The 22,475-nt window shown below is 56.1% G+C and overlaps 1 protein-coding gene across 2 annotated transcripts; it reads left to right on the plus strand.

The window, feature by feature from the left end:
- The first annotated feature begins 821 nt into the window (after positions 1 to 821).
- FAAH (fatty acid amide hydrolase) lies at positions 822 to 19,164 on the plus strand. Of its 2 annotated transcripts, XM_034651881.1 has the most exons (15): positions 822 to 1,139; positions 6,958 to 7,071; positions 8,982 to 9,116; positions 9,354 to 9,487; positions 9,565 to 9,771; positions 10,023 to 10,063; positions 10,295 to 10,419; positions 11,325 to 11,450; positions 11,957 to 12,054; positions 13,731 to 13,830; positions 14,133 to 14,173; positions 14,934 to 14,973; positions 15,489 to 15,597; positions 16,155 to 16,300; positions 17,439 to 17,719. In XM_034651881.1, the coding sequence occupies exons 1-15, from the start codon at positions 945 to 947 to the stop codon at positions 17,565 to 17,567; spliced, it is 1,740 nt and encodes a 579-aa protein (XP_034507772.1). In that variant the 5' UTR covers positions 822 to 944; the 3' UTR covers positions 17,568 to 17,719. The 2 variants fall into 2 exon arrangements, with proteins under 2 accessions (XP_034507772.1, XP_034507764.1); XM_034651873.1 differs by lacking the exon at positions 16,155 to 16,300 and having other exon boundaries at positions 17,439 to 19,164.
- Positions 19,165 to 22,475: the final 3,311 nt, after the last annotated feature.

The raw sequence follows: 22,475 nt of genomic DNA on the forward strand, positions 1-22,475 counted from the left end.
TGATCCACAGAAGTCATTTAACCCCTCTTGTCTTCAGTTACCTCAGCTGTAAAATAAGGATCATAAAAATGCCTTCCTCCTAGGTGTGTTGGGAGGACAAATGAGATAAAGCACATAAAGTCCTAGGAGAGATGCCTGGATGGGAGTATTTTGTTTGTGTATGTAACCCCCACCCCATCCCCCTAAGGGAGAGTGCCAGGTCCCCAGACTCCTGGTCAGGCGTCCTCTCTGCTCTCTGGATGTAAAATCCAGGAGGGCCCATGACTGGAGAAGGGTGACTCTGGGAAAGCCAGTCTGGGAAAGCCAGTAGGAGGTGGCTGAGCAAAAGGACAAGTGATGGGTGTCTGGCCTTGAAGAAGAGCCCTGGGAGAGAGACACGGGGTCCCAGAGTTGGGAAAGGGGAAGGGGCGGCAGGTGGGCTCCCCAGGGGACTTCCTGGGCCCCTTCCGCCTGGTGCCCCTGGAAGCCCCGAGCATGGGAGAGGTGGGCGCCCGGGGAGGGTCTCCTGGAAAGATGCTTCTAAACTGTTTGCAAGGATTAATCAGGTCCGCGAGCCCCATCAGTCGGTCGCTGCTCTCTGTCCTCTCGTCAGGCCTTTCCCGCAGGGAGCTCCCGCTAGTCACGTCTTCGGGAGCTGGGGCTGTGGGGTGCGCGGGGCGGAGGCTGACCGAGGGCGCCTGGGGGAAAGCGGTTGCCTCTCCCGCCCCTCCCCGCCGGGCGTGGGCTTGACCTTGACCGTTGCGCGCCTGCGGCCTTGGCCCGCTGCCAGGCAACAGCGCGCTTCCCGGCTTCCCCGCCCGCCGGCGGCCGCGCCGCGCTCTTCCCGCCCCTTCCGCGCAGGCGGGCGCGGGCTCCCGGGCCGATCCAGGCCGGGTTTTGCGGCGGCACGCGCGCGTGCTGATTCCTCATCTGTCGCTCTTGGCATCCGTCGGCCGCGGGAGATCATGGTGCTGGACGAACTGTGGGCCGCTCTGTCTGGCGCCTCCGGGGCTGCCCTGGCCTGCTGCTTCGTGGCAGCGGCCGTGGCCCTGCGCTGGTCAAGTCGCCGGCCGGCGCGGGGCGCGGCAGCCCGGGCGCGGCAGAGGCAGCGGGCGGCCCTGGAGAGCATGGATAAGGCGGCGCAGCGCTTCCGCCTCCAGGTGACCGCTCGGGTCCGGCGTGTGTGGGGAGGCACAGCGCGGGGGTATCCCTAGCAGCCTTTTCAGGCGCGCTGGCGCGCGGACGGGCAGGTGGCGGGCAGCGCAGGTTTTACTTTCGGAACCCCTCCACGCCCTGAAGCATTCCGTGCTCTTTCCGAGGCAGGTAGAGCCGGCCGAGGAGAGGGGCAGGGAAACGAAAGGAACAGGGCAAGTCATGAAAGGACACCGCCGCACTCAAAGAAAGAGGAGCTTTGCTCGGTGCCAAAGAATCTCAAGACTGTTAGAACGCAAAAATGCAAGCCTGACAACCATTAGGATGCTCGGGTTTAGGACTTTGGAATCAGAGAGTGATGGCCAAGGAAATCTGCAGAGCCCACAGTTCAAAGTGCTTGATTATGCTTGGTGATCCAGAAAGCGAGTCAGGGCAGAACTTGCCCAAGTGCAAGGGAGCTGGGCTGGAATAGTCTCCCCAGCTCCTGCCGCCCAGGTGGCGTCCTAACCCCTGATAGGCCTCTTTCCTTGAGCAGGTGTAATTCCAGCCCTTCCCTGGATGATCCGTCAACAAGCTTTTCTCCTTCCGGATCAGCTCAGGGTGTGTTTAGGCGCTGGGGAGGAGCCTAAAGGAGGGGACTTTGCTCCAGGTGTTTGAGACACTGGACCCAGCTAGAAATCAAAATTATAAATTCTGAGAGATGTTCTTATGTACCGAGAGAGGAAAAACTTGCCACGATTGTTTGTGAGGGTTTGTGTTCGGTGGGATTCAGATCTGTCAGGTGGGAAAGCACTCCAGGTGACCGGGGATACAACAGGAGTCAGGAGGATGTGCCTAGCTGGGAGCCAGGGATGGGGTCACGGAAAATTGCACTTAGCAGATGGTTGGCTGCAGCAAGTGATTTTATAGTTGGGCCAGAGCTGGAACTAGAACCTAGATCCCCAGTGGGACTCTCCAGCCTCATTCCAGCGGGGGAAAACGGGAGTGGAGGGGGGAGATAATAGGTAGGGAGACCGGGCCTTAGGATGCCAGGCCCAGGGTGCAGCCTTGATCACAGTGAGGTTTTAGCTGCTATGAATTTCCTACACACGGTTCCCAGGCCAGGATATGTCATATTTATTTGTTGACGTAAATATGTATCTGGTTCCAGCTCTATTCGTCAAGCTGGCTGAAAAGCCCACCGTCAGTTTTTAGATGTTCAGTCCAGACTGGCCACTGACCCTACCTGAGCCCAAGTTCTTGCCTGTCTAGTCCTCCTTCTCTGGCTGAACTCCAAGGCACCCCACTCAGGGATCCCTGCAATGATACCCGCTCAGCCTGGAGACCCTCCACTGCTCCCAAGGCCCCCCCCCCCACCCCGTTCTGCAGCAACAGCCAGAACTGCAGCCAGCCAGTTCTACCAGCAAGAACTGTGTGGGGGCAGCTTCAGGGATCAGCCCACACTTCCTGCCTCCTGCACTCCCCTCCTTGTCACAAGAAACCCACCTGCTAGCCGGAGTGTGAGGTGGTGGCAGGGTGGGTCTTCCTTCACTTCAGCTCCAAACACCAGCATCTACACAGTTTCCCTCTGGAGAGACTGCCTTTCATTATTTTTAAGAACAAAACCTCCCAGGGTAAAAGTTTTGGCTCTGAAATACAAAACACCGTTTTTTACACCCTCCCTGGGGCAAGAAAGCCTGGCCTCAGAATGTCAAAGCTTGGCTCTTCCAGATGGGTGAAGAGTGAAATTTGCTTTTTGATTTTCCTGCAACTGTGAAGGAGAAAGAACTATCTCAGTAATCTCATTGGTTTGAACAATCAGCAAAGCGATGGGGTCTTGATGATAGTAGCTCTCAAGGCCCTGGGGGCAGTTAAGAGGTAGGTGGTTTAGCTGAACTCAGTCCCTTGGGACCTTGGGACCAGCTCCTTCCTCCTTCCTGCCCCCAAATGCCTTGCTGCTTGGCTCTGGAGTCGCAGGATGATGGGGATGTGGGTTTTGAGGCTGTCTCAGGAGCCTTTCTTCTGGGGCTTTTTCGGCCCAGCCCCAAATAGCAAGAGGCAGTAGTGAGGTAAGCAGGGCCCTGCGCGGGCCCTGGGGGAATACAGCAGCGAGGTGGTGCAGCTCCGGCCTGATAGACTCCTGATGAAGCTGGCTGGGGGCCCAGATACCTCCAGTGTGCCCAGGCATCGCTGGAGGAGGGGGAGTCCTAAGCATGTCTTGAATCATCACAAAGTGGTTCACCTCTCTCGGCTCCTGAGCAACTCTAGAGTAAGACCTGTTTCTGGTAACTCTCTGTTGACTGTGTGAGGCTTAATCTGTAACAACTCTTTGTGTACTTTTCCCCCCACCTTGGCCCCTCTATGAATTTTAACATCCTTTCTAGACTGAAGAAAGGGACTAACAGCCATAGACTCTGATGGCTGGGAGAGACATACCAGAGCCCCTGCTCACGCCTCTGCCTTTGCCCACATCTCTTACAACCCATTTTGTCAGAACCCTGCTGGTCTTCACAAATGCCGCTTCCTTCCATTGGATCTGACCCGTAGTTCCATCTCCTGGCCTTCTCCAAGCCCCGCTTGAACCTGACTTTAAAGCAAAATAATTCAGTAGATGAATCATTCGTTGAGACCAGGATTCATGGCCTACATGACCAAATGGAAAAGATATCTTGAAATAGAACAAAAGTGATAAAAACCATGAGGGAAAAGAAAAAAGACATGGAGGACCACGTAGCATCCCAGAAATTAGGACAGGAGGGGCCTCAAGGGAGAAAAACAGCTGGCGGGGGGCAGCAGTTCCGTGATAGCTCTGGCATCCGTCCTTGGAAAAGTATGCTGCTACAGGGTGGCGCTATGCTATGTTAGAACTTGTTTGTACACTGCTCTGCATTCTCCATTCAAATGTTGTTGCCCCCTTGTTTGCAGACTTTCTTGGGTGTCTTGTGAAAGAGGAAATGTCTCAGCTGCCTGATAACTAGTTGAAGACTTAAAAATAACTTAGCAATGGTGTCATCAGCCATCCGCACCCAAAAACAAAGGACAGAGTTAAAATTTGTGCTGAGACTGGAGGGAGCTTCTGACAGCTTCCAGCTGAGGCGCACAGGGTCCCTGTGGCGTCTTGTGGGAAGGTGGGAAATGGTGGTGACCAGACTGTGGTGGTAATTGCTCTAGTGCGGGGGGCTCTTCGCTGATTTTTACTCTCTTCCCCGTACTGTTAGGCATTCTTTTCTACAGTGAGCACATTTATATAATCAGGAAAAAAAAAAAGCTATTTTGCTATTTTCATCATGAAGTGAGAAAGGCAAAGTGTAATAAGTACTGTGTTTTTAGTATGATTCCTTTGTGCAAAACCAGAATATATAAAAATAATGACATACATGGTGGGTTTTTCATAAACATTTTTCCCCTGTAAGATTTCATTAGAAGCCATTTACTATGGTTTCCTTTTCAAAAGAGGGACTGGGCAAGGTGGTCCTAGAGGTGGGTGGGGTAAATGTTCATTTTTCATTTTGTGTCTCTTTTTAAAAAATATATCACCAGGGATTATCTAGTGTGTGTGGAGAGATCATGGATTCATTTTTTTCTTCTTTGTGGCTCCCTGTATTTTGTGGATATATATATATATTATATATATATATATATATATATCCCAAGTCAGTATCTTATCTGTTGAACAAATGAAGGCCAGGGGGTGTAGTGTTCTTGCTGTTAAGGCCGGGGCACCAAGGCTGTGTGGTGGGCATGTCTGGAGGGCGTGAGTAGGTGGTGTCTCAGGGAGGGCTGTGGAGGAGTCTGACAAGCCTGGAAGCACCTCCCGGCACACCTCTGAGGCTTGTGGTGTGACAAGGACCTTCAGGGGAGAGGCAAGGCCTGATTGGCTTTGCACTGTCTGGCCTGGCAGGAAGGGCGGATGGGTGAGGCAAGCCTTGGCCTGGCAGCCAGTCAGGTGGCCCCCGTGTGAGCCAGGAGAGAAAGCCTGGGCGCTGGTGAGGGTCTTGGTGGAGGGGATGGAGAAGTGGCCATTTTCCAGAGCTACTTATTGGGCACAGTGACTGACTGGATTTGGCTGTGGGTGAGAGGGAGAAGGAGGGATCTGGCATGACTCCTTTTTTCTCACTTTACCACCTGAATGGACGGCAGCCCTTCCCTAAGCAAGGGTACACAGAGCAGGAGCCGGTGCAAAGTGGGGGAGCAGTGAGCTCAGGGGGAAGGACACAGGGGTGGGTGGCAATGGGAATAGCTTGTGAGCACCAGAGCTCAATTGGGTCAGGCTGGGTGGAGGGTCAGGAGACCGTGGGGTAGGTGGAGAGCCTGGATTGGAAGCCACAAGAGAAGGATTCACTTTTCCCAGCATCAGAGAGGGAACAAGAGGAACCTGTCTCTTCCCACATCTGGCTCCTTCTCATCCTTCAGATCACAGCCGAAAGAAATGTCACCTCCTCAAGAGGCCTGACCAGTCAGTCCTCTGTTATTTCCATCACAGCACTGTGCACTTGTCTTCTGGCACTTTCCATGAACTGTCCATCATTTGTTAATTTGTTTCTTTTCTTGAGGGCAGGCTTCCTGAAAGCAGGGACTTGTCTGTCTTGGTTACCTCTAAATTCATAGCCCTTAACGTAGTCCTTGGCACGCAGTAGATGCTCAGAACTCGTTTGTCGACTGACTGGATAAATGGATGACGCAAGTGGCAGAGAAGCAGGAGAAAACCAGAGGAAGTTGAAGAGAGCCAGTGTGTGGTCTCAGTACCTTGGAGACTCTCAGTGAGATGTGGAGCAAAGAACAGAATCAAGTATCTCTTGGATTTGGCAAGAGGAGGGCCCTAGTGACCTTGGCAAGAGCAGGAGAGAGTGGGGCTGGGAAGTGGTGGCCGTGATTCAGAGATTCACCTCTAACTGTGTTTGCTAATTGGCCCAATACCTTTGAGGCAGGAACAAGCTGGGTTTGCAGGCAGGGGCTGACCCTGGAGTCTCTGGGAGACTTCCAGGCCTGGCAGTACAGTATCTGAAAAAACGTTCCCCCTCTTTCCGAGAGCTCTTCTCTGACTGCCCCTCTACCTACCTGCGCGCCCCCCACGCACCACACCGAGTTTTATTTTCTTCAAATTATTTTTCTCTCTCTCAGATTCTTGTTTACTTATTAATTACCTGCTCACTTCCCAAAGCATGGACATGCCTTTTTTGTTTAGTAGTATCCCCATGCCCGGTGTGGTGCTTGATGCAGAGTAGACGCCTAATACATATCTGGAATGAAGGGGAAAAGCCCTCTTTTAGGCGTGCCCTCTGGCTACAGTCCCAACCACCCAGGATGGTGTCTTCCTTTTTTTTTTTTTTTTTTTTGCCTCCCCTGCTAGGGGTTGAGTGGCTAGGTGCAGGTGGGTAGCCAGCGGACAGCCTATGCTGAGTGCGCAGAGAACTGTAGTTTACTTGTATGGTCCTGGGTGACGCACTTCGCCTCTCGGCGCTTTAGTTTCTCTGTCTGTGCAATGGGAATGGTAACAGGATTCCACCAATGTACAGAGCGTACCAGCACGGTGCCTATAGGCAGCTAGTAGTGGGGGTGGTTTGTAATGGTTTAATAATCAGCCTGGGCATGGCGTTTCCCAGGGCACCCCCACCAATAACCTTCTGGAAGAGATACATCCGCACTGTCCATGGCAAGGACCTGCCTAGGCTGGGCCCCATTTCTGGTATCAGAGCTGCAGGTGGGCATGGCTGTCAAGGGTTGGCACGTGACAGCGAGCATCTGCTTTGGCAGGTGTGGGGACCTAGGAGCATGGGCCCCATGTGTCTGCTGTAGGCACTTGGGGCCTGTGGGGAGAGGGGGTACTTACCTGAAGTGTCTTCCCAGAACCCTGACCTGGACTCAGAGGCTCTGCTGGCCCTGCCCCTGACTCAACTGGTGCAGAAGTTACACAGTGGGGAGCTGTCCCCTGAGGCGGCGCTTTTCACCTACGTGGGAAAGGTAAGGGCAGCAAGGGTGAGGCCTGGGTGCCGGGGATCCTCCCTCTCTCTGCAAAGGCTGTGGGGAAAACCTGGCCTGGAGTTAGTCTCTCTGAGGGCCGGGGTGGGACCACAGTGCCAGGGGCTGCCAGGAGCTGTGTGTGAGAGAGAGAGAGAGAGAGAGAAGGAGAAAGAAGAGAGAGAGAGGAGCTGACTCTGTATGTTTGTATGGGGGCGACACTGAGCATGTTGTCTTAGCTAAAAGCCTGGCTTTCAGCCCAGACTTCCCTCTCCCTCCCGCCTCCACCCCATCGGTCACCAAGTGTGGTCTGTTCTCTTTCTATAGCTCTCTCCCGTCCAGCCCCTGGTCCCCATCCCCCCAGCAGCCACCCTGGTCCTCCACCACCATCTTCCTCCATGATGGAGAACCAGCCTCCTGGCCGGATGCCCTCTCAGGTCTCCAGTTCTTCAGACTCTGCTCTCCTGCCCCCTTCAGTCTCGAGCATCCGTCTGGCCAAGGCCTTCTGGAGGATGGGCATCAGTAGCTCGGCTGCCTGCCGGTGGTTCCCTGGCACCCAGAGCCTGCCACGCCGAGCCCTGCCTTGTGTGGGATCCCCTTTACCTGGAAGGCTCTTCTCCCTCTTCTTAGCTCCACTTGGGGCAGCCGGCACCCCCGGCTGAAACTTAGGGGCTCAGAAAAGGAGGCCCTCTTCCAGGGAGGCTTCCCTGACCCTCCTCCCCTCCCAGCCTGAGTTAGGGCTCCCTCTTCAGTGCTCACTTTTTAACACATTTCTCTTGGCATTGTTGCACTTGCCTTGTCCTCTTTCCCCTGTCAACGCTGGCCCCTTGTGGACAGAGCTTGTCTTATTTGTCTTCGTACTTAGTGCGGGACACTATGTCTTTCCTACGGTAAGTGTTCCAGGCATCTGTTTGAAATGAAATGAAGGAAAGAAAGAGTTGTGCTTTATGAGTTGCCTTGCTTCTGGTTTCTTGAAACAGAGTGCGTGACAGTGACTATGGCCACTAAGCAGGCCGATGTGCCCGCTGGGTGACGGATGGGCGTGGGTGACCACAGGGTGAGTGACTGCTGCTGAGCGAGGGGAAGGGAGGCTGACTACGGAGGGAGGACCCCAATTTCACGTGCCGAGGTGTGGCAGCGAGCCCACACCCATTTTCCTCAGATGTCTCGCAGGGACAGGAGTGTTTGCTGAAAGCCATACATCGTTCTGCCCTGGCCTAGCCTTCCCGTAGGGCGCTGCTGAGTGTGGTTTGAGGGCTATGGAGAGGCCCCATGGCAGATGGTCCCCGTTAGGGCATCATTTCCTTTTAGGCAAGCTCCCATCCCTTTAAATGATTGGTATCAGCCAGTCACTCCTCCATGTGACTTGATAATCAGATTAAAGAGAGTCCGGGAGAGGGGACGCTTAACTGGGGCGGGTGTAGGCAAGGCCTGGGGCAGGAGAGAGCCTGCTGGCCTCTGGAAGGCTGGAACCTGGGTCTAGCCCTGATCCATGCTGACTCTCAGGGTGGCCTGAGATGGGGATCTGCCCCTGTCTGCTTCACTGACAGAGATGTGGCTTAGAGGCCGAAGCTCAGCTTCTTCCCAGCTCATCCCTGCTGGGGAGTGTCTGAAGCTAGTGTCTTGCTCCTTTGGATGCCTTGGTTGTGCCCTGGTCCTGGAAGTACTCTCTCCATCTTGGGGTTGAGGCCAGAGACTGCCAGGGTGAGGCTGGGGCTAGATGTCCCCAGTGAGGTGGGTGCTGGGCTCTAGATTATTCTCTGTGCTCCTGGCTCTGGGCCATGCTGCTGGTTACCCTTTCCCTGGGTATACTAAAAGGCCAATTTTATATAATGTATATTCAACCACAATTTAAAAAAAAAAAAAAAGAGGCCAATCTCACTCTGCCTTGTGTCCATTTCTCCCTCCTCCAGGCCTGGGAAGTAAACAAAGGGACCAACTGTGTGACTACCTACCTGGCGGACTGTGAGACTCAGCTGTCCCAGGCTCCAAGGCGGGGCCTGCTCTATGGCGTCCCTGTGAGCCTCAAGGAGTGCTTCAGCTACAAGGTGTGCCCTGCCTCCCAACCGGCTCCAACCCCCGCACCCCTGTCCCTGCCAGCCAGCCCTGCCTCCTGGCATACCCTGGGCCCTCCGAGGAAGTAGCAGGTCCAGAGGCCCTGAGAGGGACCCCAGGTGGGTGCCCCACCCTTGGCCTGTGAGATGGCGGTCAGAGGGGACCCTCTGCTGCTGAAGGGCCCCGGAGCCTTCAGCCACACCCTGCTCGTGGCCTGTCCCTCCCTCTAGGGCCAGGACTCCACACTGGGCTTGAGCCTGAACGAGAGCATGCCTGCGGAGTGTGACAGCGTGGTGGTGCAGGTGCTGAAGATGCAGGGCGCCGTGCCCTTCGTGCACACCAACGTCCCTCAGTCCATGTTCAGGTGGGCTTGGGGGCCGGGTGGGGGCAGGGGCGCTGGCACCAGTGTGACCTGGGCTGACCTGTTCCTGCCTTCCGCAGCTACGACTGCAGTAACCCCCTCTTTGGCCAAACCTTGAATCCGTGGAAGTCCTCCAAAAGCCCAGGTGGCTCCTCCGGGGGTGAAGGGGCCCTCATTGGGGCTGGAGGCTCCCCCCTGGGCTTAGGCACTGACATTGGAGGCAGCATCCGCTTTCCCTCCGCTTTCTGTGGCATCTGTGGCCTCAAGCCCACGTCAAACCGCATCAGGTATGGTGTGGCCGGTGGGTGGAAGGAGCTTCTGGGTCTCTTGCCGTGTGATCTTGGCCTAGCTTCCAACCTCTCTAGGCCCCAGGCGGGGATTTCCTCACTGGGGTTTTGCTGGGAGGGAGTGTCACAGCACCACTGGCCTTGGTTCCTAGTTTCCAAAGTGGTGAACGAGTTCTAAGTTGCTGTATGGGTTTGGGGTTGGGCAGAGGGTGACCATTTCCTGTTTCCAACATCTTGTGTTTCTTATCCAGCAAGAGTGGCCTGAAGGGCTGTGTCTATGGACAGGTAGCAGGTGAGATCGGGGGTTCCCTCAGTGCCCTGGAGGAGGGGGGCTCTGCCTGATCCACCTCTACCCCTGCCTCTCCTGGGGGCAGTGTTTGACTCCCAGGCTAGTCTAGGTCTGAGTTCCTACCTCCTTGTCTCTGCTCACACTCCTGGGCCATGGCCCAGCCCTTGCTTGGACCCAGCCCCAGAGCCCATTAGGGCAAGGTGATCTTTCTTTCTTCCCCTCCCTACCCCACAGTGCAGCTCTCAATTGGCCCCATGGCCCGAGATGTGGAAAGCCTAGCCCTGTGTCTGCGAGCGCTGCTGTGTGAGGACATGTTCCGCTTGGACCCCACGGTGCCCCCGCTGCCCTTCAAGGAGGAGGTGAGCAGGGGTGGGGACGGGCATGGGGTTGACTTTGATTATTGCTGGTGCTCCTGAGCCCGGAGAGCAGTCCCAGGCAGTGTGCAGGCCTGGGAGACCCTGTCTCTTGAAAACCAGACCCCAAGGGTCTGAAGCCAGGCTCCGCTGCTGCTCCACAGACAGCCACCAGATGGAGCCCTTGCCTGCCTGTGGCCACCCCGGGGGCGTTCTGCCTGGCCTGGGAGGCCTCTCTGCTGGGGAAAGGTCCCACCTTCTGGCCTCAGCCTCTTCTGCCAGCACTGAGAGACAAGAGTCACTTCTCAGCCCAGAACCACTTGAGGGAGAACTAGGGTGTTCGTTGGCAGGAGAACTGGGCTGGGTGGGGTGAGCTGCCCCTCCTTGGCAGAGGATATTCTCACGACCCAGTGGTTTAAGAACCCCTTCCTGAGAGGGAGGAGGGGAGGGGAGGAGGTCCTTGTGATGTGGTCTGGAACGAATTATCATGGGTGCCAGGACTTGCATTCTTGAAACAGGCAGTGGAGGGCCTAGACTCAGGAGACCGGTTACCTGGGTTCTGGACCTAGGTTCTGACCTGTTGTCAGTCTGCACTGGATGGACTGGGGCGAGTCCCAGCCCCACTCCGGGCCGTTTGCCTATCTCCCTATATAGACCTGCAGCCTCAGTTTCATCACATGGTCAGTGGGAATCCTCATCCGTGCCGGCCCCTCCTGCAGAGTCATTGTAAAGGGGTTTTGTGGAAGGGTCAGATGCAGAAAGGGCCGGCCTCTCAGGCACTCAGTTTTCTGGGGATCCGGGCTACAGCCTGTCAGCTGTGTCTGGGGCTGAGTAGCTTCTCTGATGTCTGGGAGCCCTACTTTGGGCCTCCCTCTCTTGACCTGATTCTGACTCTGGGGTTTTGCCTCCAGGTCTACGCAAGCTCTCGGCCCCTACGTGTGGGGTATTATGAGACCGACAAGTATACCATGCCCACCCCGGCCATGAAGCGGGCCGTGCTGGAGACGAAGCAGAGCCTTGAGGCTGCTGGCCACACGGTATGGCTGTGGGAACCTGGAAGTCCTGGTACGGCCCCTCCTTCAGGGAAACCTTCCCGGTACCGTGGCTGCCACCTGTCCCTGGCGTCCCTTCACCCTGATTGTTTTGTGGTTGGGATGGGGACGATGTCCCCATGGGACCCGCGGATAGAGGGCTGATCACGAGTGTTAGGTTACGTGGCGGGTGGTGAACCCAGCCCTGTGCTGGCGATGAGTGAGCGCTGCTCTGGGAGGCTCCTGTCAACCACAGACAACGGTGCACAGCTGTCTAGAGGTTCCCACCATCCCAGGGTGGTGGGCCAGTGGGTTTCAACCTGCTCATCTGAGACAAGTTTATGTGTGGCTTGACTTCTTGCATGATGGGCGTTTTAAGGGAGTGTTCATGGGTCAGAAAGGCTGCCTTCATGGCTCCAGTGGGGGCTACCATGGGGCAGGGTTGGTCCATGGGGGTTGTGGGAGGCAAGGGTTTCTAGGTGTGGGGGCCTTACACCCCCTCAATCTCGCAGCTGGTTCCCTTCCTGCCAAGCAACATACCCCATGCTCTGGAGACCCTGTCAACTGGTGGGCTGTTCAGTGATGGCGGCCACAGCTTCCTACAGAATTTGTGAGTGATGTTGGACTTTGGGGTCTGGGGTGGGGTCTACCGATGGGCCACTCTGGGAGACAATGGGGGACAGGCTTCAGCTAAACACAAACAAGGTCAGAGCATTCTGGGCAGGGACCTCGCTGCCCCTCTAACTGTGCAGGTGAAGCCTGGAGATCTCTTGCCAGGAGACTTTGGAAAGGGACCGACTGGAGGGGAGGCTGGATTGAGCAGAGCTCAATTGAAGAAAACTCATTGGGAGGTAGGGGTTGGGCAGGGGAGTTGCTTGTCTATTCGGGAAAGATTGAGAGACAAGGGCAGGGTGAGGCAGGAAGGCAGAGGTCTAGACATCATGCTGTGACTCCAGGCTTTTCCGACTTGAGCCTAACCTGCCTTTTGAGTAGTTTTCTCTTCTGCAGAGTGGGTTGGTTGGATCAGACCTACTTTAAGGGACTTTGCATTGCTCATATTTATTTTATTTTTTATAGCTCTTTTGTTTAAGATTTTATTTATTTATTTGACAGAGAGAGAGAGATCACAAGCAGGGAGAGGGGCAGAGGGAGAAGCAGACTCCCTGCTGAGCAGGGAGCCCTGTGTGGGGCTCAATCCCAGGACCCTGGGATCAGGACCCCTAGCTGAAGGCAGATGTTTAACCGACTGAGCCACCCAGGCGCCCCAGAGCTCATGTTTAGAGAAGCTGGTTCCATTTAGACGCTTTCAGTCCTTAAAGGTTGATAGGGGTACAAGACAGACCTGTGAAGGGCTGTGGCTGGGCTGACTGGCCTCCCTCTTGTACCTGAGTATGGTCCAGGCTTCGGCAGAAGGGGCTGCTCCTCACTCTGGCCCTGAGAGCGAAGCCCTGGGGTCAGCCTCCTGAGACCTTTCCCTGAGGTCTAGAGCTAGAGACAGCTTCAGAAATAAGGGTCATGGTGGCTGCATTGTCCCTCTAGGCTGGCAGCAGCATTAATAGGGGATGTCCTCGGGTCAAGGCCTGGCCATGGAAATGTTGCCCTCATGGAGTCCTTATGGCTTTGAGCTGAGTGTGCCGGGGAGGGAGACGCGGGGTCCTGCCTTGGGAAGCTCCAGTGGGCATGGAGTGGAGCCCAGGCATCCGAAACGATCATCAGAAATAAGTCACGCGTCTAAAAGGAGGCAGATAGGGACGCCTGGGTGGCTCAGTTGGATAAGTGTCTGCTTTCGGCTCAGGTCATGATCCCAGGGTCCTGGGATCTAGTCCCATGTCAGGCTTCCTGCTCAGCAGGAATCCTGCTTCTCCCTCTCCCACTCCCCCTGCTTGTGTTCCCTCTCTTGCTGTCTCTCTCTCTCTCTCTCTCTGTCAAATGATCTTTAAAACAAATGAATGAATGAATGAATGAAGGCAGATAGGGGTGCCTGGCTTGCTCAGTCCATATAGCATGGGACTCTTGATCTCTGGATTGTGAATTTGAACCCCATGTTGGGTGTAGAGATTACTTAAAGAAAAAAAAAAGAAAATCTTAAAAAAAAAAAAAAAGAAAGAAAGAAAAAGGAAAGAAGGCCAGATGACGGGGTTGGAGACCAGTGGGCATGAGAGTCTGGTGCGAGGGAGTGGAGGAGGTATCACGGAGTAGATGACACTGAGCTGGGGGTGCTATGGGGGGGCAAGCCAGGAGGGAGGCCTGGGGAGCAGGTGCCGGACTGGACCCTTTGTCTCCCAGCAAAGGTGATTTCGTGGACCCCTGCTTGGGGGACCTGATCTCCATTCTGAAGATGCCGAGGTGGTTGAAAGGACTGCTGGCTTTCCTGCTGAAGCCTGTGGTGAGAGCACAAGGAGTGGAGAGCTGGGCTGGGCTGGGAGGGAGCCTCTGGGACTCTCCCCTCTCGCCTTAGCATCTCTTGGTTTGGGCAAGCATGGCCTCCTCTTCTCTCCACCCCCTACCCAGACTCCTCTCCTCTCCCCATGCCCTGCAATCTTCAGCCAGCTGCATGCCGAAAGAGGTGCTGACCTGGGACCTGGGGGAAGGGACAGAGGGAAGAGGCACAGGTGTTGGCCTGAAAAAGATTGTTGTGTGCACTCAGCCCAGAACTGAGTCACTGACACTGTGTTTGTCCTTCGGCAGCTCCCAAGGGTAGCATCTTTTCTTAACAGCATGAAGTCCCGGTAAGGACATTTCCTATGCCTAGATCTTGCCGCCTCTTCCCCTGACCCAGGGTTAAGTGGTTTCTGATGGGAAGAGCCGAGGGAAGTCTCTTCTGAGGCTGGAAGTGGCCCAGCCAGGGTGGCAACCTCTGTGGCTTCCAGATGGGACCTTGAAGTTTGTCTTCACAGGGTCTAAGTCTGGCTAGAGAGGAGGGGCCTGAAGGAGATCACAGGATGAGACAGGGTGCAGAGGAGAAGACCTGGCTAGGCGAGGGTAGAAAGGACCAGGAAAGGAAGCATCCCGGAGGCCCAGGGGAGAGGGGGCTACTGGGGAACCCATGAGAGACACTGCTCTTAGAGGTCTGACGGGAACCGAGCTGCACTGGGTCCTGCTGTCCCCTTAGTGGCCTGGGTGGGAAAAGCAGGCCATAAATGGCCTCATTTTTAAGCCCTGACATCCTGCGGACTTGCCCCTTCTCTCACTGCCAGGCATTCAGGACCTTTGACGGCTCTGGTGGGAGTCGGGCCTGATCCGGGCCTGGCTCTGCTGTAAAGTCACTAAGTGACACAGTCTAAATCTCTCTTGGGGCCTGATTTCTCTACAGGACATAAACTTCGGGATTTGAACTTCTTTCCTGTGCTGCTTCCCTCTCGGAGCCCCCCTAGTTGAGAAGGTTCCGTGGAGGAGTGAGATCTGGGAGGTGTTAAGAGTAGGGGTCTGATGTTGCTACTCCCCATGGCTGTGACCTTTATGGCCAGTGACTTCCTTTCCTCTGCCCAGGTCGGCCGGCAAGCTCTGGGAGCTGCAGCACGAGATTGAGGTGAGGCCAGAGGTCCTAGACTAGAGTCGGGTGGGGTGTGGGGCGGAACTAGACAGGGCACCTGCCAGTGGGATCTCTTAGCCACCGGTCCCTCTGGTCCCCTGGAGTGGCCTGTCATTTCCCCTTCCACTCCCTGGACTGTTCTGCTCAGGCCCTGCTCTCTGATCCTCACTTGCCTGGGTGCTGACCCTTGGTGGTTGGGTCAGTCTGTGGCTCCTGTCCTGGATGCCTCTCTGTCCTCCTCTCCCCCCCCGTGCTGTCGGGAACTATGTGGCCCTGCCCTGGCAGGAAAAATGATGTCTACAGTTCATATGGGAGGTGGAACAATGGAGGCCTCCTGGAGGCAGCCGTGCCTGTCTACCCCGAGGACCTCCACCCCCATCCCAGTGTGGCTTAGTCCATATGCAGGGGCAGGTGCTGGGGCCAGAGCCACCCCGGCCATGGTCCCTGCATTGAAGAGTCTATGCGATGGGCTGGCTCTGAGGGTTTCCTCTGGTGTGCTGGCCCCCTCCCAGGTGTACCGAAACTCCGTGATTGCCCAGTGGAGAGCGCTGGACCTGGACGTGCTGCTCACCCCCATGCTGGGCCCTGCTCTGGACCTGAATGCCCCAGGCAAGGCCACAGGTGAGGTCAGCTGCCCCAGCACACACTGGGACACTCCTGCCTGCCTCTCCTCCTCTGTGAGTTCAGCGCAGTGCCCAGCAGGCTGCTGGGAAGTACAAGAGAAGCCTTGGGGAAGGCTGCACCCTTGGGGGAGGGCTGCACCCTTGGGGGAGGGCTGTACCCTTGGGGAGGGCCCTGCCCCTGGGGAGCTCACAGTCCAACTGGCTGGAGAGAGATGGGGGTCACCTGGGATGCTCTCGGAGGGAACGAGCTCCCTGTCCTCAGCACCATGGAAGTTGGAGATCTTGAGTTATGGAGCCTATGGTTTGGGGAGGTGCAGTTTCAAGTCCAGGTGGGATTTAGAAAAGCCAAGAAAAATAGGAACAACAGTCCAGGTGGGGAGGCTTCCTGGGCAAAGCCGGCCCTGAATCCAGATTCCTGGGCTTTGTCACTCACTCCAGTCTGGGCTCTGGGAGAGAGCTTTTCCCAGTCTGTAGGGGCAGGGTGCCATCTCCCGGGAGGCGGGGTGGGGGAGACGGTGGCCTCTGGAGTCTCTAGCTGCCCGTGGTGCCTTTCAGCGGCCATCAGCTACACTCTGCTCTACAACTGCCTGGACTTCCCCGCGGGGGTGGTGCCTGTCACCTCGGTGACCGCAGAGGATGAGGCCCAGATGGAACATTACAGGGGCTACTTTGGGGATATGTGGGACAACGTGCTACAGAAGGTGAGGCCACAGGACCTGGCCTGGCCCCTGGGTGCCCCCCCTTCCCCTGGACTCTTACCCACACCCTAACTCTGGCTGCTGGGAAGGAAGCAGCATGAGCACGTGTGGTCTGGTCCTCCCCTCCCCTTCCCCTCCCCTCCCCTCCCCTCCCCATTAAGTAAGCTCTACACCCAGCATGGGGCTCAAACTCACTACCCCAAGAACAAGAGTTGCATGCTCTACCGAGTGAGGCAGCCAGGCGCCCCGCTGCCGGACCTCCTTGATGCGAGGCGCCTGAAAGACTGCAGCCTGGCTCTGCTGTGCCACCCCTTCTCTCCAGNGGAGATCTTGAGTTATGGAGCCTATGGTTTGGGGAGGTGCAGTTTCAAGTCCAGGTGGGATTTAGAAAAGCCAAGAAAAATAGGAACAACAGTCCAGGTGGGGAGGCTTCCTGGGCAAAGCCGGCCCTGAATCCAGATTCCTGGGCTTTGTCACTCACTCCAGTCTGGGCTCTGGGAGAGAGCTTTTCCCAGTCTGTAGGGGCAGGGTGCCATCTCCCGGGAGGCGGGGTGGGGGAGACGGTGGCCTCTGGAGTCTCTAGCTGCCCGTGGTGCCTTTCAGCGGCCATCAGCTACACTCTGCTCTACAACTGCCTGGACTTCCCCGCGGGGGTGGTGCCTGTCACCTCGGTGACCGCAGAGGATGAGGCCCAGATGGAACATTACAGGGGCTACTTTGGGGATATGTGGGACAACGTGCTACAGAAGGTGAGGCCACAGGACCTGGCCTGGCCCCTGGGTGCCCCCCCTTTCCCCTGGACTCTTACCCACACCCTAACTCTGGCTGCTGGGAAGGAAGCAGCATGAGCACGTGTGGTCTGGTCCTCCCCTCCCCTCCCCTCCCCTCCCCTGCCCTCCCCATTAAGTAAGCTCTACACCCAGCATGGGGCTCAAACTCACTACCCCAAGAACAAGAGTTGCATGCTCTACCGAGTGGGGCAGCCAGGCGCCCCGCTGCCGGACCTCCTTGATGCGAGGCGCCTGAAAGACTGCAGCCTGGCTCTGCTGTGCCACCCCTTCTCTCCAGCTGGGGTACTTCCTGGTCCCTGGTGGGGCCCTGTGTCCACCGCCTTCCTTCCTGATGCCCGTGTCCCCTGCAGGCCATGAAGAAGAGCGTGGGGCTGCCGGTGGCCGTGCAGTGCGTGGCTCTGCCCTGGGAGGAAGAGTTGTGTCTGCGGTTCATGCGGGAGGTGGAGCGACTGATGAGCCCCGAAAAGAGGCCATCCTGACTGCTGCCTGCCCACCTGCCTGGCTCTGGAGGACCCCAGACCCCCTTGGTCTGCGCCCAGCCTCGTGCGGGCACCGCTGCCACCCTGGGAGGGAATGTTCAGCCTGGGGCAGGGGCTTCCATGTCCCCCTCGATCCCCTGCAAGAAGCGCAGACCCCCTGAGTCTGGACCTTGCTCCCCGTTCTGGTCCCCTCCCTCTGCCCTGACACCCCCCGCCCCCCGCCATGTGGCAGGCAGTGAGTATGACATGGGCAGAGGCCCACTCACAGTCAAGAAATGTTTCTAGTCTGTACACTTTCTGGTTGTCATTGTTAGGGCACTGGGGCTTGGGCCCTACTCTGGCCTTGGGCCTTGGCAGTCTCCTGGTTCCCAACCCCCACAGGAGCCACACGGGCTTCTCAGAGTGGGTCTTGCAGCCCCAGCGCCTCCCCCTCCCCCACTCCCTGCGCTTAGACTAAGGCTTGCTTTTCTAGGCATGGCCCTTCCCTTCTTTCTTTGCTCCTTCCTCTGCCGAGGATGCCCTTTCTGCTCCTCTGCCATGAAATCCTTTGAGGCCCTGCTCAGATCCCTCTTCCTTGAGAAGGCCTTCCCTCCTTCCTCTGAGCCCTGGCATAGGTGGGCGCTTTCTTCCCAGTCTGTCCTGTGTGGTGGGCATCTGTGGGTGGGTTTGCCTTTCTTAGGACACTGGCTGCCCTCGACTGCAGGGACCCTGATGCTGTATCTTTGTCCTTACACAAGACAGCAGGGAGTCTGGAGTGCTGGCTATGAGGTGCTGCTGTTGCGGGGAGGAGGCCTGTAGGCTTCAGAAAGAGAGCATGAGACAAGGCGATCTGGTAGAGAGCACTCACAGGGCCGGCCAAGGATTGGATTGTTTTAGGAAGGCTTCCTGAAGGAGGAGGACCTGTGTTGAGTGTAGAAGATTCCCAGAAGCTGCGATGGGAGTCAGGACACCCAGGGAGAAGGAGCCATACACCCAGAGACCAGGCTGAGTTCGGGAGACGGAGGTATTGAGTGGGCAGAGGAGAGGCAGCAGAGGGGTAGGTGGAGGTCAAATCAAGGGGGTCAGTTCAGGAACTTGAATCCTGTCTTGAGGGCAATGGGGAGCTCTTAAAGGATCACACAGATGGAGCAAAGAGAGTAGACTGGGGGGACAGTCTGGAGAGGGACCAGGAGGCTGCTCCATGATCCTAGTCTGGGGAAGGGGGCCTGGGGCCTGAGCTACAGCCATGGCCCGGGGTAGGGAGAGAGGTAGTTTGGGAATTGACAGTTGGGATGGAAGTGAGTGGTCTCTGCTCAGAGTCTCACCTCTGCCCCGTCTGCCAACCTCCCTCTTACAGAACTGCGTTGCCTGGCGGGTAGGAGGGTGACTAGTCTGTCATGGGGGCCTTCTTGGCCCCCTTAAGCAGAGCTTACTCTTCCCTGGCCCCAGCCCTAACCCCCTGTTTACTGTAGAGGATGCTTCTGAGCCTGAGCCCTCGGGTCGGGCACGCCCTGGCTTCTGCCGGGCTCCCTTCACATCTTTTCAGGGCAGACTGCCTTCCCAAGACTTCCTTCTCCTCCCTGACCTTCCTACTCCTTCAGAGGAGCTTTTCCTTCCATGTCACGTGCTCAGTGGTCCCTGCACTGTCTGACAGCGGTGTCCCCGTCTCAGGGGGACCTGTTTCAGGGTAGATGCAAGGGCTGATGAGAGGGCCTAACTTACACGGACACCTAGATGGGGATGGCCAGGTCACTGAACTTTGCCCAGATTCCTTGTAACTACTGAGTTGTTTTGCCTCATAACATTCCACAGAATCATCTGTACCCACCACCTCCCAGCTTCTTACTCCTGCCCCATTTCTCTCTTTGGTTACTAATGTCTTTGTGCTTTTTTTTTTTTTTAATTTATTTATTGGGGGGGGCACCTGGGTGGCTCAGTCAGTTAAGCATCTGCCTTCGGCTCAGGTCATGATCCCAGGGTCCTGGGATTGAGCCTGGAGTCTGGCTCCTTGCTCAGTGGGGAGCCTGCTTCTCCCTCTCGCTCTACCCCTCCCCCCACTCATGCTTCCCCCCTCCATAAATAAATGATATCTTAAAAAGATTACTTATTTTAGAGAGAAAGTGTGCATGCATGAGCAGGGGGTGGGGCAGAGGGAGAGAGAGAATCCTCAAGCAGGCTCCCCACTGAGCAGAGAGCCCAATGGTGGGGGGGGGGGGGGGGCTGGATCCCAGGACCTTGAGAACATGACTTGAGCCGAAATCAAGAGTCAGATGCTTAACTGACTGAGCCACCCAGGCTCCCCAATATCCTTGTGCTCTTAGACACAAGGGTGTAGGGTGGGGGTGCCTGTCCTCTTCCCTTCACCGCTTCACCCTTGAGCCCTAGCATGGGCTTGCCCAGCCCTGTGCTCAGCGGTGCTGGAGCTCGACCAAGCCTGCCTTCCCTCCTTGAGAGGCTCCGGGGCTTATGGGGGTGGTTAGGCATTAACACAAACATGTCTCCTTCCTGGGGCGTCAGGGCTTGGGGAAAGGTTAGACAAAGGGACAAATGCTGGGAGGTGGGGGAGGTGGTCGCTGCGGCCAGTCAGTGACCAGAGAGGGCCCAACCCACATGGACGTCCAGATGGGGATGGCCAGGGAGTTGCTTCATTTTGCCCTGAACCCTTGTAACTGCTGTGTCAGTTTGTCTCCTATCATTCCATAAAACCACCTGCCTCTACTTTTCTCCTTCTCTTGCCCCAGTTTTCTCTTTGGTCACTGATATCCTTGTGGTCTTAGACACAAGGGTGTAGGGTGGGGGTGCCTGTCCTCTTCCCTTCACCGCTTCACCCTTGAGCCCCAGCATGGCCTTGCCCAGCCCTGTGCTCAGCGGTGCTGGAGCTCGACCAAGCCTGACTCCCCTCCTCGAGAGGCTCCGGGGCTTTTGGGGGTGGTTGGACATTAATACACACACACACACACACACACACACACACACACACGTCTGCTCCCTGGGGGTCAGGGCTTGGGGAAAGATTAGACAAGGAGGCAAATGCTGCTGAGGGGTTGGGGAGGTGGTCGCTGTGGCCATTGAGCAACCACTGCATTCCGTCTCCGTTGCTACGCTAGCATTCTAGTCCGTGCCACCTGCCTGTCGTCTGGACAAGGCAGTAACCTAACTGGGCTTCCCTGTCTCCATCCGCACCTGTTTCCCAGTCCATTTTCCATGCAGTTGCCAGAGGGATGCTTTGAAAGTGTCAATCAGGTCGAGTCACTTGTCTCAAGACCTAATGGCTTCCTATCCCACCCAGAATAAAACCCAGTCTCCTTCTCATGTCTTAAAGGCTCTGGAACATGGCCCTTGCTCGCCTCTCCAGCCTCCTCTAGAGTCTCTTCCCCTCATTGATGGTGCTCCAGCCACACGAGCACTTTTCTGGATCGTCTGCAGCTGGTGGTCCCTGCTTCAGAGCTTTTGTGTTATTCTGGTCCCCTCTGCTTGGAACGTTCCACTCCAGACTGGGCTTCTCCAACTGTCCCTCATATCGGAGTTGGGTGACCTTTCTAAACACAATTCTGATCATGCCTGAAATCTTGAGTATCGCTTGTGTTCAGTCAGAATCCTGGCTCTGACCTACAAGGCCATGCCTCACCCGACCATGCGGCTGACCACTGTAGTCTCCTCCCCTTCCCGAGTGCTCATATCCTAGTGTGGCCCTCGGATGGTGCTTGGGACAGTGTGCACACTTCCCACCTCCACACCGTCTGCTCACTGTACTTGCCCTTCCTCACGTCTGCACCTGCAGACCTCCCACTTACCCAAGGCGAGGGTAGTCTGCCCTCTGGCAGGCTGTGTGGAAAGGGCTTCTTTGTGCTTCTGTTCATACTGCAAAGCAGGGGCCATGTCTTAATAATAGAATCCAACATCTGTTAGCCCGTGGAGTTGATAACCCATTATCCCATTGGAAAAAAATGGGCATTATTTCCATGTTATAGGTGGGGAAACAAGTTTAAAAACGGTTGTTAATTTGTCCAAGGCCGAAGACTTGCACAGAGATTTGAAGCCACTAAGCCAAACTTATTATATTTTCCTCATTTACACTATCATCCTGAGAACATGCACTAAACATCCCAGGGTACCAGGTCCTGGACTCGGTGACAACAGACGCTGGAGACAGAAGCAAGGTCCATTCACGGTGCTTCTCTGCTGATGTGTGTCTCCAGGATGTCCTGTCATGTCCCTGTCCACCCTCCCTTCCTCTCCCTGGGGCTGTGATCGTTGAAGTTTAGGACATGGTGAGAATACCTGCTGTTTGTCCCTGTTAAGCAGCATCTTTTAGGGGCATCCCAGGGCTGAGGCCTATCGAGAGCCTTTGGGATCCTGGCTCTGTTGGCCATCCTTTCCGCTCTGCCCCTCAGCTTGTCCATTCACAAATCTGAGCACTAGACCTCTTTAACTTCATCTAAGAGACCAATAAATAAATTGATCAGATCAGGGCTAAGGAAAGACCCTGGGGTGTGTCACGCCAGGCCACCCACCAGGGCAATCTGATCTGCCACACCCTTAAAAGAGACACCCACATAATCAAGTCCTGAGCCTACCAGCCCGCCCGGGCTGCCCCCACCCCAAGTTTCCCACTACATAGTTTGGGAGTGGTAAACCTGGGTGTCTTAGGCAGGGGAGGCCATTTGGGGTCGTGTACGTGGGATTTGCTTTTGTGTGTCCAGCACCCACCGTGGTGCCTGGTCCTCAGTAGGTACCCAGTTGAAGGCTTGCTTTGTTTTTGTTTTTTTGAGAGAGAGTGAGTGGGGAAGGGATGGGAAGCAGAGGGAGAGGGAGAGAGAGAATCCCAGGCAGGCTCCATGTCCAGTGCGGAGCCTGACATGGGGTTTAATCTCACAATCCTGAGATCACGACCCTGAGATCATGACCTGAGCCGAAATCAAGAGTTGG

Source organism: Ailuropoda melanoleuca, chromosome 2 (assembly GCF_002007445.2).
Source record: "Ailuropoda melanoleuca isolate Jingjing chromosome 2, ASM200744v2, whole genome shotgun sequence".
Taxonomy (NCBI): domain Eukaryota; kingdom Metazoa; phylum Chordata; class Mammalia; order Carnivora; family Ursidae; genus Ailuropoda; species Ailuropoda melanoleuca.

Excerpts from the sequence above, each read along its gene's own strand:
- FAAH (XM_034651873.1), top strand. The coding sequence starts at position 945 with ATGGTGCTGGACGAACTGTGGGCCGCTCTGTCTGGCGCCTCCGGGGCT. Across the intron at positions 10,064-10,294 it reads TGTCTATGGACAGGTAGCAG|TGCAGCTCTCAATTGGCCCC; the intron begins GTGAGATCGGGG and ends CCTACCCCACAG. Across the intron at positions 14,174-14,933 it reads CTTAACAGCATGAAGTCCCG|GTCGGCCGGCAAGCTCTGGG; the intron begins GTAAGGACATTT and ends TCCTCTGCCCAG.